Genomic DNA, 15,280 nt, shown 5'->3' on the forward strand with positions numbered 1-15,280 from the left:
CAATATTTATCCATTAGTAGGTCATGATTCCATTGACGTACGTCAGCTTTCAATGGCTGTTCATACAGAATGATCCAATTAGTTTCAGCACATGTATAGATATAGATAAACGAGTCAGCGAACATGGGGATTTAGGATGATCGAACGTATACTAAATAAACCAATTTTTTTTTTGCTTATGCATTTAGAATAACATAACATATCTTCTTCTTTTATTAAACCTCCACTCCCTTCAACATAACATATAGATTTGACAGATGTCATTGCAAGTCATTAAAAAAAAACAAAAACTAGAATAATTAATTATTGTGTAATTAATTAATTTACCAAAAAGACAGTGATAATTTCATAAATTAACGAATTCGTAAGTCATTATGTCGTAATCATTTGGATTTAAATATTGTATTGTACAAACAATAGTCCAGACTGTAAACATGTTCGCTAAATCACTTATCCAAGCATTTACGTACGTATGCTAATAGTTGGAGCCACTGCGAGCCGATCGTCAAATATATTATTTTCAGGTTTTTAGAAAGGGTTCAATCAGATCAACAAGCAAACAGAACAAACGTAATCAACTAAATTGTTCAAGCTAGGAGAGGCGCCAATGGGCAAAGGGATCGAACGATAAGATGATGCTCTGCAAACAAATTGTTAACAGATTTATCAGGTTCAGAGGTCGTTCGAGGAAGCAAGAGCCACGTTTCACATTGCCACGGTAACACGACAATCGTCGTCTTGGTAACCAAGAAAACAGCACCAGCAGCAGCAGCAACAGCAAATGATTTGTTTGCTTAATAGTCGCGTATCGCTCAGCGATAAACAGTCGAAGATAATGGGAATGCTGCAGTCGAAAACATGGTGCAACGCGACGTAACAATTGTTAAGTTCCGTAATCAATTCGTTTCGTTGGAGAGGATTAAAAATTGCGCAAATTGCGTAGAAACTTTGCGAAATGCCATCCGCGCATTAAAAAAATAACCGGAATCTGCCATTATCTTATGCAGAAGATTGTAAATCAAATTTACGATTTTACAGTTAGTTATTAAAACGCGCGTAATAACAAGCTGTTATTATGACTCTTCTGTTATTAGTAATTATTATTAAATAAATAATAAAGATAGTTTGAATCAATTCTAAAATAAAACTGAAATATTTATTGGATATTGAAAACTATTAAATTCTTCAATGTGTTGCAGCATTTGGAAATATTCGCAATAAAAGGTATTGTCGACAGCGGAACACATACACGCAGATGCACACATGCAGACATTACGCAAATGCAATTAGCGCCACTATTAATTAATTAATTACAACTGTAATTGGCGATGAGTTTACGCGCGTTGTTCGCCTTGCATAATCGCGTTTGCAGGAGGAAAAAGAAATCAATGGATTTAACTACCGCCGTTACGACATCTCCACATCTCGGGACTTACTAATCCCAACAGCCTTGCAAATGTACAATAGCAAATGTCAGATGCGAAGATGCCTCCTCATCTTTGCTCGTTTGTTTCTTTCTTTCTCACATTTACTCTTTTTGTTATTATTGTCCCCTACTTATTCGCATATACAACAATCGCTCATTTAACTTATCGACGCGGCAAATTTAAATAACAAAATTAATATTGTGAAATTGTCCGTAATTCGATCGATTTAAGGAATTTGCTTTAACGCTCAATCGAAGAGCGCGATTTACATGCTGCTGTTAATCAATCAATCCGAGAGTGCAAATGTGAGTGGACAATTATTGTTAATTAATGATATTAGTAATAACTTAAAGTGATTAGTTTTCATTGAACATTAGTAATTAATATTTAGAGCATGCCAATAAATGAACGAGGATTAGCTTCATTAAAAACTTATATAGCTTATGCGTATGCTTTCCAGACATTTTGAAAATAATACCAAACTGGGACGAAATTAACGCGATTTGTTTAAGTCTAATATTATCCTTGTATCACATTCATCATAAGAGAAGCGTTAAACGATTGCGAAATTTCGCACTCATGCATTAATTGAAAAATATGACTAAATTAACAATAGTACTAATAAATCAATAATAATATTTGTCAAAAACGTTTCTCAACATATGCTCATCGTTTTACATTTATATATATAGAGTGCATGCGTTCATTAAGTTTTCCTATAATTATTACATAACTACATTTTATAGCATTTTCTTAATCGTCGATTTTTATTGAGCTTTTCTAGGATATCCTTATACATCTACATTTTTATACAGTTGACTCACAGTTTATAGCGTATGCATGAGTATTATAGTCAGTGAAAGTTGGTTGAATTTCCTCAATAGTTTGTTATGAATTTCCAAGTGAATCTAAACAGTGGGTTTTCATGGAATATCATAAAAATTGTTGCTTCATAGTTTATACACTGTGTATACGTATTAGTCAGTGGCGTTGATAAGAAACTATTGCATTTCATAACTATTGTTTTACGATATGGTTTTTTATGATTTATTTTGAAATCGACAATTGTCTAGTTGAGTCATAGATATAATAAAAAAAAAGATGTAAATATTGCTTTAATTGCACGTTAATAATCGTTGTTAATTGTACAGGATTTATATAATTGATTTAGTAGGTAGGAAATGTTTGATATGTGTGGATGGAATGGAATATTATGAAGCGCATGTAGACTTGGACTTAATCTTGCAGAGAAAACAGAATTGGGTGAATGTCAAACGATTGGACAACAAAGAGATAACACGGTTTCGATTGTTTCGGATTTGTTGTTTGGCTGGGGGGAGAGCAATGTCTACTTCGATTCGATCGCACTGGACGAGGCAGGCGGCTCGTCGTGGATTAGTAGTTTTTAGGTCGGTCGCGTCGGCTGAACGACAGCGTTAAAGTCCGAAAATCAAAAGGAACGACTGTATTATTATTATTGTTGTTGTTGAATGATTGAACCTGTTGTGTGCTGCAAATTTCGGTGTTTTCGCGAATGTGGATGCTGCCACAGGTAGATGAATAGATAGCTTGACGGATGGTTGTTAGGTGGAGGAGCGAAGTCGAAAAAGAGTATAAGTGAAGAAGTGGAGGAGGCAGAAGAAGAGGAAAGGTGCCCGTATCATCCGGCGGTCGGCGTTTTTCACCTGTCCTGTGCGAGAGCACGTGGGCCCCGCCCGTCGGCCAATGGGCGGCCGGGGCGGCGAGGAGGAAGATGGCCAGGGCCGTTTTTCAGCGGAGTGCGAGAGAGCAAGAAGATGGACGAGGGCGGACGAGTGGGAGAAGGAGAGTGAGCTGCCGGCCGACTGCGAGTGGGGCCATCGTCATCATCATCAGTTTCGTGATTTCACTTACCTATGACAAGTGCAGCAGCGAGCCTGAGGACTGACTGACTGACTGACTGAGAGACAGTCACCCTGGTCGACCACCTGATGCTGCCGGTAGTTGTCGTAGTTGTCATTCCTCTTGCTCAGAATAGGCGCGCGCTCGCTCGCTGAAGAGGGCAAACCCCAGATAGGGACGCCGGTGAAACAGAGTGCGAACGATTCGTTGGATGCAGTGGTGCAGCAGCAGTGACGTTGGTGGTGGTGTGCCGATTATTTTTTAAATTTTAAATTTTCTTTGGTGTTCGGGCCTAAGTGATGTGCAGGGTGGATACCAGCAGCCGGAGGAGAAGATGACGATGCTACTAACGACGACGCTGACAACGACTACATCGACGACGACGATGACGACGAGTACAGCGATGAGGTGGTGTTGGTGGTGCGCGATTGTCGTCGCACTCGCCGTCGGTGCAGAGGGCTGCGGGCCAGGAAGGGGCGCGGGCCGCAGACGCGGGCCTCGCAAGTTGACGCCGCTCGTCTTCAAGCAGCACGTACCAAATGTGTCGGAGAACACGCTGACGGCGAGCGGCCTCACCGAGGGTCGCATCGGTCGCGACGACAAACGATTCCGTGACCTGGTGCCCAACTACAACGAGGACATCATCTTCAAGGACGAGGAGGGTACCGGCGCCGACAGACTAATGACTCAGGTAAGAGAAGGAAATCCGACCCTAAAACAACACACCACTGCCTCGTTTCCGTGCGAAACTCACGTCTCTTACTTTACACCTGTGTTTACTTTTTCACATTTCACTTGTTATTATTATCATCTACATCATCGTCATCATCATCATCATCTTTCAAACGTAAACCTCACCTCTTCCGTTAAGCCGCATATTTCGCTTTCCCTTTCGTCGTCTTTCCCTCGGCACGAACTTTTCGAGAACAGGAAGACGGCGAAACCCTTCAAAAACGCAGAAAACGAAGCTGCGTGGGAGCGGATCGTATGTTCTCGCTCTCTTCCTCTCATTTCCAACAGGAAATTTTCAATCCTTCAATACCACCTATAACATATAACAATAATTTGTTTGAATTTTACTAAAAATTTCAGACAAACATTACACTTATACAATTGTAACATAAATCACAAAACAGTGAAACTTTAAAATAACAACAATTTTTCTATTTTTTTCCCCTGAAAATCTAACATTACATGCAAACATATACGCTTAACATTTTAAACTACGCTTTCGCTGCAACAATTAAAAATAAAGTTTAAAATATTCGTAAAATTTCAAATAAAGAAAATCAAAATATTAAACGGAAAGTAAAGTAAGAAAATATATTTAACTGTTACGAACGATGTTAACATTACGTGCAAACAAGTTGCACTAAAATAAACACTCACGCATTATGAAATACGAGATTATTTATCATATTTTCAGTTTCAGTGTTAGAATTTAAAACAAAACTTTGTTAGTTTTTTTTTTATAATAATAATTATTATTATAATTTACTACTACTACTACGACTACTTCTCTCTACTACATCTCGCAAAACCATTTCAATATGCAAATTGATAATTATCTTTCTTTCTCCTTGAATGTCTGCGTTCCGTCTGGTCGCATAAGCTTTGCCATTAGCAATCGATTTTACGTTACACATTCAGACTTTAAACTTAGGGTTTTTTTTTTAAGGAGAAGTTTTCTTTTTCAAAGTGTTTTCCAATTTTATACGATGCGAAGTTTATGAATATTTCAATTAATCGAAAAAATAAAATTGAAATTATTGATTGATTGATTTATTATGAAATTAATTGGAATTAATGCGCGATTATGAAATTGGAGAGTATTGGAGCGTTGTATTGTTTCAGGTTGTAATTTAATTTTAGTATCGGAAATAACAATCGCTCGATTATAGACTAAATATTTTCGTTATCGATGCGACGTGATGGATTGATAAAACAATGCGAGAGCGTTTTGAGTCGTTGACCCATCAACACATACATCATCATCATCGTCGTCGTAATGATCATCTAAATCGTCGTCGTCTCCTTTTCACAGAGTTGTTAATTAATCGCCTATGTTTTGTCTATGGTCCGATTTCTAGGGAGTCGCAAAGTTTATTATTTTGAATAATCGCCGACGGCAGAAAACGCTGTCGACGCTAAAACTAATTATTATTCGCCTCGAAACAAAGAGAAGAGAAGAGGAGAGAAATACCATTAATTATATTTAGCGTTTCTGCTCTCGATAAGAAAAAGGGACTTACAGTGTCGGGTTTCGCGTCTCGCGCATCGAACTTTATTGCATTGTTTCACATTTTCGCAATCAAAGATGATCGCCGTGCGTTATCTGTTGACAAGAATCGGGTCACGGCTTGAATTACGTAAACAGATGCAACGATGAATCAGAGAATTCGGGAAAAAAAAATCTTCAAATTCTTTGTAAAGTGTTTGTTGTATGTTCGAAAAAGATATTTTATGAGTAAATGATGTTTGTTGATGTAATTGCAATCATGGCGAACTGTAAAAATGTTTACAAACACAGTGAACAGTGAATTTCTAGAAGCACCCGGGGGGATGGTGTGGAGAATCGATTGCTCTTTACCAAAATATTTGTATACAAATGCGAGCAGCAATAGAAAAGGTGAGATCGGAAGACTTTTGCTCTTTTCTGCTTTTAGTAGTATCGGTTTATTTATTGGGGACGTCCGTGGATAAAGAGGATTTATGGCGCGCCATTTTTTCTCTCTTCGCTTTTTGTTTATTTTCGCTACGCTTTCCGGATTTTACGGCTACGCACTAAGTAGTGTAGCAAAGAGGAAGCAAAACGTTCGTAATTGTAGTAGCGAAAACAGCAGTTGTGGGGTCCTTTGAGCAAGAATAGTTTATTGCGTATAGAGAGATACGGTAGCGAAATGATTTTACTGTACCCCCAAGAGAATACGACTTTCGTTTTCTTGACCATAAATCATCGAAAATGAACTGAATACAAGCAACAGCAGCATCAGTATTATATTGGGATGGATGGATGATGCAGCGAGAGATTCTGTAAAGGAGATGGAGAGATGATGTGGAACTTTTGCACAATTGCGGAATAGTTTGGTGCGCGCAAAATTCAACGGAATCGATAAATAAACTGATGCTCTTTCCACTCGTCTTTGGTCATGGAATGCCGACCTACCACAAGAGGAACGAGACTCCGCGGATGCTCGGCGAAAGACGTGGTCTCAAAGGGGCGCGTGCTGTCGTCCCATTACCATTTATATATCCCCTTTTATCTTTCCTGGAGGATTTAAATAATATCCCCAGCGTCTCTCGGCGCGACGACTAGGACTTCTTTGGCTGCTGCTGCTGCTTCTTCAACTTCTTTCCTTCATTCCTCTCCGCATTCGATCTCTTCGCCTTTGCATTTCGGAATGGCAAGAGAGACGACGAAAGCAGGCAGCAATGCCGTTTGCGCGAGCAACTTTTAACGTGGCATGTAATTGATATATGAAGAAGTAAAGTGTGGTGAGCATTAAGTAGGCGCTGCGAGCAGTTAACGTGCTTAATGCACATTCTCCGTTTCAAATAAAGCTCTCGGTCTAATAAGGATCGCGATTTTACTGCTTTACACCTGGAAGGTAACCTTCTTAAAGCTTCGAGCGAGTCTGCATCATCACCATCCATTCCATCCTCACATCCTCACATCCATCCACCTTATGCCTCTCTCGTACACCACACACTTTGTCGTCACATTTGACGCGCTCCAAAGGACACGCACAAACAAAACCAAAACAAAACCAATTAACGTTTCTTCTCACATCTTCTCACGCACATAAAAAAAAAACTACCACTTCTTGACACGAATTGTTTACATCTCCAATTTGCATTCCATAAATCACATTTTCTCTTTAGAAATGGTGCGTGTAGTAAACGCAGAATCGATTTCCACATTTCTTCTCCTCCTTTCGGAGATTACACTCGTAAAAGCGCGTTTCGTTTCGTGCGACATTCGCGAAAGCAGGAAATTGCTCATTCCTTCTTCCCAATACCAATAACCATTCTACAGCTTCGACCATAACGCACACGATTCAATCACAGCAAGTTCCCACACGTCCGGCAAAACATAATTACAAGCAAAACTTCCATCAATCGAAACTCTTACAATTCGAATCGATATATCAACCACAACAACAACTATTTGAATACGGGAAGCAATAACTAAACCATTTACCTATTTAAATAAAATATAAGCAATTAATTATCAATTGAGTAATAAATCTTCGATGGAATGCACAACGTTGCGTAGATTGAGTCTTCTTTACAAAATTTGCTCCAAAAAAAAATTAGATTAGATACTAGAGTGTGTCGATTGTATCGTAAAGACGAGATTAATCAATCGATCTAAAGTTTTATTGACGGAAAAAGTGATAAAAAAAAATAGAGTGTAAATCGCTAATTCTGGGATGAACGATGCATCGGATCAAAGATCGAAAATCATCGGAGTAAAGCGTGAATTCGAAAATAAAACTTTCAATGAAAAAATAATAATAATAAACGTCGCGTAATCGAGTAAACTAATCTGTTAACCTTGACTCGTATTTTAAACTAAATCGATCGATCGAGATGATTTATGTTTATCAGAAAAGAAACGAAAATATCTGTGATGCAATTATTCCGTTGTTTAATTATAGTTTTGTAAGAAGGGGGGAGAGCTTTGATTAGTTTTGCCGTTGTTGCATCGGCGACAATCTTCCGCGAAGTGTTTCTCCCTCGGCGTCTTATTATTTATATGAATGGAATTTATTGTTTCATGTTCGTAACAATGGTGTGCAATATTTCAGCGAGGCGAATTAATAATTTTCTCGAATTGGCAGCACAGAGAGGGCAACAACAATGGGTGCCCCATGTCGGTAGGGGTCGAGCAGTGTGTGTGTATGTATGTATGTGAGTGCATATGCAAAGTGCACGACGACGACAGACGTAGGGCTCGGGCGCGCATTATTATCATCATCATCATCATTACACGGAGGCCCCCATAATTCGATATTAACGCAAACGATCGACGAAATGTTACCTCTTCTCATGATTGCGAATTACGAGCATCACCTACTCACACATTCTTTTAGTCTATCCTACATACCATTCTCATGGTCTAGTCTCGTCTTGTCTAAGCATAATGCAACCTAAGTCTCGTATAAAGCCCCCTTTTGTTGCCACTGATCGCATTTGGAACCATCGTCAATTAGACAAATTGGTCGAAGAAGTTAAAAAAAAAAAATCGAACGACCGCATCATCATCATCTCTTCTTCCCACCACCACCACCAACACCACTACCATCGACACGATAAGAAGAGGTAGTAAATTATAAATCCGGATTATGCGGTGAGCTAAGTTTAATGCTGTCTGGAATCTCTTCTTCTCCGATGGGGATTATTTGGCTACTGCCAAATAAAAAAACAACGACGACGACGACGATGAAAAATAACCAGAAAGATGAAGAAGAAGAAGATTCGAAGGAGCGATCCCAATAATAATCATATTACATCACATTATCTTTCTCCTTCTCACACCGGCACCACCAGCCACCTTGTTACTTTTATATTAGATATAATAGGCTTTATATATATATATATGAGTGTGTATACGTATATATATATACAGTCATATACATTCACCTGTGACCGTGTGTGTTGTGTGTGTGTTTATTTTCTTTCGTCGTGTTTGTGTACTTAACGCGTTAGTGACTCGAAGAATGAACCCAAAACAGAATCTCCTTCTCTCGAGATCGTCGGTCCTCGATCTTCTCTTCTCCGTGAACTGTTGTTGTGTGTTGTGTGTTTTTTTCTTTCTTATTCATACACAAACACACATTTTTTTTGTTGAAGATCGTAACCGTGACTACAAAAATCAATTAAAGGAATTATTCGACCTTCGATTATTTACCACGATTTCTTCTTGTTCTTTCGATCACCTCCTTGTTTTTCTTCTAAATTCAGTACTTTTTTTCACAGTCCGACTTCTTCAGCTCAGATTTTAGCCTAAATATGAAATTTTAAAATAAAAGTTTTTTAAGATTAACGCATTTCATTGAAAATGGTAATTGCCTGTTATACGAAGTGTAAGTAGGTGGTGATTTTAAACTAAATACGATGGGTTCTCAAGATTGCAATAAAGCGACAATGAAAATAATGTTCAGTCGATGAATAATTCTGTTTTGGAAAGGAAAAAAAAAGGTGTTCTCGAGTTTGTGGGTCCGGCGATTTTGAATGGTGGCCGGTGTAGGAGGTTCGTTGACTTTAATTGGATTAGAAGAAGGTATCCGTCCAAAAAGAAGAAAAAAATAAAATGGGGTGGTTTTCTTCGGGGCAGAGATGCAATTTCGCAGTCGACTTGCGGCCTAAGAAGAAGTAGAAGAGGAGGTGATGGTGGTGAATGTGAGAAAGAGAAGAACGATCATCTACTCTTCATATCTTTTGTATGCGTTGCTCTCTTTTCATTTTTCGTCCGGTCGGTCGGAAAAGAAGAGGAGGTGATGGTGGATGGTGGTGGAGGAGGAGAAGCCCCCCCGTGTTTATTTTGAAAGGCGAAATTTATTAATCGAACGACAACATGGTGCAAGAGAATGGAAGAGCGATGCAGATGGACGACGACGGCGGCGGCGCCCTTTCATATTACCTTTTTTCTCTCTCTCTTTCCCACTAAAACGTTTTCCAATGTTTGTGTGAAGAAGAAACTGGACGGGAAGAGGGTGGGACGCAGTGCCCTAATGGAAATGTGTGTACATAGGTTCTCTCGGTGTTTGCCTTTGTTGCTCTTGTTGCTGTTTCCATTTGCGAGGTGGTGGAGTAGACAACAACACCAGCCCTTTCTGATTGTTGTTGACGTGTGTGTGTGTGTGCGCCCACCCCGTGCGATTTTCCAAGGCCAACATTTTCTTCCGGTACAACAACAACAACAAAAAGAAAAAAAGAAGAGAGACGAAAAGTGCCATCACACATCGACATGGCAGCACAACATGATGATGTATGATGCATGCGTGCGTTTGTGTGCGAGCGCGCAAATGGAGAGGAGAGAATGAAGAGCGAGGCCTCTTCTCTCGTGGCTCTTTCTCATGGCCGTAAATTATGGTTAAGGCTTTAAAGGCGGCCGCGGTCATTGTGTAAACAAAAGCCACAGTTTTGGCATTCACGTCAAAACCTCCGTCAAGGTTCTTAAATAATAAAATATCATTAAGGGCGCATTCTCTCCGTCTCCGTCTTCTTCTCTCCACCCTCTGCGTCTTTCTTTCGTTTTTCGTTTGTTTGTTGCTGTTGGTCGCTTCTCATTCTCGACTCTTAAACATTTGAATGCATATGCATATTGTTGCTGTTTTGTTTGTTTGTTGTCCATTCAATTGTGGAGAGCAACGCGTTACAGCACTCACGGGAGCTATTCGTCCGCAAGATTAATCGTCGTCATGGGACACCTTTTGGGAATTGTCGCTTAGCAACTACTACTACCACCATCACCATCATCAACATAATCACCATCATCATGTCCAGCGCTTCATCGATTCCGATCATCTCGCGGATGATCGCGTTTTCGAGGTGCCTCGTGCGTGTTCATGTGTGTGTTTGTATCTGTATATATATATGCATGCATGCATGCATGCATGTACATGTTTTGTATCTGATTGAAAGAGAGCTGGGGAAAAAGAGCTGCGGAGAGAGGGCCAATGATGTGAGGCCATCAATTTGCCGGCGGCAAACGAGGATCGCGAGCGTTTTAAAGGCCGCAACGCCAATGAATAATTGGACGGAGGAGAGAAAATGATTCCGAAACCAGCCCCGAGACACCCGAGGCTACGACCACAACAAAATTTCTTTTCTCTCGTACACGAAGCCCCGCACACTCATACACACACATGCACACACACGAAGGTCGTCTCCTCGAGCCGCGAGGAATTCTTTTCCGAGGGAGCAAAGAACAGAAGACGAGAAGACGACTCACGACGAGCCGAAGAAACTTTTCGGTTTTTCGCTTCCCATTCTTCGAATCTAATATATAATTGATGCCGATGATGCTTATATATAAAAATGCATTCTCAACATGCATATAAACCGAGCTTCTCACACACACACACACACAAACATCCGAATCTATCTACAACATTTTATACATACATATACATTATATATATATATATGTATATGGAGAGAGATTTGAGAAGAAAGATCTTCGGCCGCGATGGCTCCGGTAGGCGGAGGAAAAGAACCGAACGCCCGCCCAATGCCCCAACGTACTCCTCTTTTTTTTTGTGTTATTCCCGTACGTGCATTTTTTTTTTCTGTTCCCCTTGTTCTTCGCCGTCCTCTCCTTCTGACGCCCCCCATCCTCTTATTCGTCTTCTACCATCGCCATAAACGAACGCAGAAAAAAAATAAAAGAAAGCAATGGAAGAAGAAAAAAACTAAATTAATCTTTTTTCAAAATCAAAATCAATTTTCATCGATTTAGTAAAACAGAAATCACAAATTAACTCAGTTTCGTAATAACCAGATTACGCAATACACTTTTCTAATTTAAGAATGCCAATTTTAACTCGGATTTAAACAAAACGAATCTACGCCACACGGAAGAGGGCTCTTAGATCTAAACAATTTTGTAAACATTTGAGTAACCATTAAACACGTGTTTTAAAGTAAAATTGAATGAGACTATCAGAAGCTTGAATCTAATATTATGAAAACTTTCCATTATGAAAAACAATTAATAAACTTCTAAGTAACTATCTACAACTGTTTTGAGACGTTACAAGATTAGAAACAAAAAAATAAATAAGAAAAAAGGAAATAAGTGCATTTTCTTGGTATTTGTATTTATCTCAACAGAAATATATCATGGTGAATCGACCTTGCGTATTTGGATGAAAAAAAGATGAGGTAATTGCTGAGGGTGAATAATGGCCATCAGACTGTGACCGAGAACCGTAAATTATTAGTGACAAGATAGGGGGAAAAAAAAAACTTTTTGTTCTTCGCATAAAAGACGATTGGAATGATTAAAAAAAAATGAATAAGATTATGGTAGAAATGAATGTATAAGAATCGAGATGCAAATTTTAGCTGTCAAAAAAATAAATAAATAAATAAAACAAAAGGTATGTGACTCTTGAAAGAAGGTAACGCGACCGGTGTGTAAAGTCGAAGTCACACACGCACTCAACAACTGTTCGAGCTGAGTTGACTTAGTAAATGGAAAACCTCTGTAAATATTGTCTTAAAAACTTTTGTGAGAGCCAAAAGACTCATTCACACCTCGCTTTCATCTTCCCATCAAAAAAATAAAAATAAATAAAAAAAATGTGTGTGTATGAAAAAAAAATAAAGAACACGAACAAGTGGAGGAGAAGAAAAAGATTGGAATGAAGAACACAAGTAGTAGTCATCCTTCTTCATCCCCCACGTCCGTCCCTCGCCGTCGTTTAATTTTATTATTATTTATTGCGCGTGTCCTCATCATCATCATCATCATATTCTTCCTTACTTCTTCATGTGCGTGTTCCTCCCATTCATCGGGTGACGGTGATCCGAGTTGAAAGGTGCATGGTTGCATGAGTAAGTCCCGTCGCATCGGTGGATCAGCCGACCCCAAGAGTAACTTAATCCGCGATCGGACAAGAAGTGGAGTCTCCTGTCAACGCTCCTCAATCCACGCTCGGATGCCTTACACCTTACACCACCTTCACCAAACAAAAAGACCAACACACACACACAGAAGACAAGAGGAGCGAAAGAATCGAATCGATGTCAGAAGGAAAACAAAACGAAATTCCCGAAATTCCACATTCGACTTTTGTTTGCTTCTATTCGTGTTGTTCTGTTTGTTTGTTTGTATTTTGCCAAACTGCATCTAATCGCGTCGTGTCATGGGACTGTTTGTTTATCCAGGAGCGGACTGCGTGGATAATGGCAAGCTCCTGTTGCTAGCTAGCTAAAAGCTCGGACAATGAAGGGCCGTGGCCCGTGCGAAATTGCGTTTTCCCATTCCCGCATTTCCATCCCAAAAAAGAAATCCCCAATCTTTTCACATTCTCGTTTCCTTGTTCTCCTTTGGTTTTATCTGAGTGACGCACGTGAAATCGATTCATCCATCGTCTCCTTTCCGGACCTGCTCTTGACTGACTGCCAACAGCGGTGGTCCCTTCAAAATATTTTGACAAAGAGTCGCCGTGAAAAATTGCGAACCGCCTTTCCGTATTTCCTTCTTGCCCAACAAAGTTAAATATATATACTAACCGTTTTGTTTTTTGTCCATTCTTTATAGAGGTGCAAAGAGAAGCTGAACACCCTCGCCATATCTGTGATGAACCAGTGGCCGGGAGTCAGGCTGCGGGTGACCGAAGGATGGGATGAAGAGGGCCACCACGCCACAGACTCGTTGCATTACGAGGGTCGTGCCGTGGACATCACCACCTCGGACAGGGACAGATCCAAGTACGGGATGTTGGCCAGGTTAGCGGTGGAGGCCGGTTTCGATTGGGTCTATTACGAGAGCAGGGCGCACATACATTGCTCCGTCAAATCAGGTAACTATCATTCATTTCCATTTTTTACAAATTACAAAACGACGACTTCGAATTATTCTCTGATCGCATTTGAAAACGGTCCGAACTTTTGCATCTATCGCCTCCCGTTTGGTTTTCTTGACTTTTGGTTTTGTAATCGCATTATCGAGAGATCCAGCTGTCCGGAAAAATGCAACTTTTGTTCCTCGAACCAACCAACAAAAGCTAAAGCTAGAAAAAGAGCGAAGAAAAAGATGACGGTGATGGAGAGAAGAGAAAAAGATGAAGCAAAAAAAAAAAAACATCGAAGATGAAAGGAGCTTGTAATCTAAGTTGTTAAACACATTATAATACGAGAGTCGCCCAAGTTCTTTGTTCAGGTGCGGCATTTAAATACCCCCACAACAAGCACCAAGTGACTGTGTGCGACAGGGACGAGACGATACAAGATTAACGATTTAAGTAATTTACCTACTTTTCGAACCTTTTCACTCGATCTCACTCTCTCTCATCCTCACGTACACACCGCATCTTTACGTTTTCTTTCGACCGCGCCGCAAATTCATTAAATCGAAGGAAAGGGGCAACAACACACACACACACACATACACACCGAGAAAGAGAGAAGGATTGAAAATTGAAAATCTCGTTTCCAATTATGATAATCCCAAGCTTTACACTTGTAAAACCATTTAGCCAGTTAACGTCGGTCGAGAAGAGCGAATACGCTCGACCCGTCCACCTCCTCCTCCTCCTCCTCCCTGCGGATGCATTCTGGATGAAATTTAATTGATTATCTAATAACGCGTTCGTTTGCATCCGCGATGATCGACCGCCGCCGCTGCATGAATACATTAGCATTAGCGAACGCCATTAATTTAATCGCCCCGATAGTAAAGCCGAACGGCGCTGCTCTTTATGATTAAAAGCCTTTGTGTGTCGACCGGGTTTCAATTTCAATTGTACATCTATAAATTTAAATGTACACAGACATTTTCAAATATATAATCATCGCAGTTTACACATTGACGCAATGTTCCAAATCAATTGGGTAATATTTGAAAGGAATATTGATTAACAAAAAAATGATATGAATATTGAGGAAATATGTGAGGAAAGTAATATGAAAATTAAGTATCTGCAAAAAGTTATGTAACGAAATCGATGTAGAAATTGCAAGTGCAAGGTAATGGAAAAGAGGAGCGAGACAAATTGTTTGAATAATATGTATTGGAATGTTGAGTGTAAAAAGGTAGGAAACAAGAAATATCAGGTTTTTTTCTTGAAACGTTTTCGTTCTAGGGAATCAGATTCCTCTTTACCGCAAATTCGATAAATCGTGGTCACAAACGAATTGGGATAATCCCCGCTTTACACTTGTAAAACCATTTAACTCGAGGTTGGATTAGACGACGGGGAGGCCGCACTTTGCGGTTAACCCCCCAATGTTTTGGG

General features: G+C 39.8%; 1 protein-coding gene across 1 annotated transcript in view; it reads left to right on the plus strand.

Moving 5' to 3' along the window:
• The first annotated feature begins 3,323 nt into the window (after positions 1–3,323).
• The window catches only part of LOC108556514 (sonic hedgehog protein A), a 13,036-nt gene continuing 1,079 nt past the window's right edge, over positions 3,324–15,280 (plus strand). The window contains exons 1-2 of the mRNA XM_017912659.1: positions 3,324–3,999; positions 13,585–13,846. Of these exons, the coding sequence (XP_017768148.1) occupies positions 3,643–3,999; positions 13,585–13,846 (619 nt within the window). The 5' untranslated portion in view covers positions 3,324–3,642. The remainder of the gene's footprint in view (positions 4,000–13,584; positions 13,847–15,280) is intronic.

This window comes from Nicrophorus vespilloides, unplaced genomic scaffold, assembly GCF_001412225.1.
Source record: "Nicrophorus vespilloides isolate i.1.1-1 unplaced genomic scaffold, Nicve_v1.0, whole genome shotgun sequence".
Lineage (NCBI taxonomy): Eukaryota > Metazoa > Arthropoda > Insecta > Coleoptera > Silphidae > Nicrophorus > Nicrophorus vespilloides.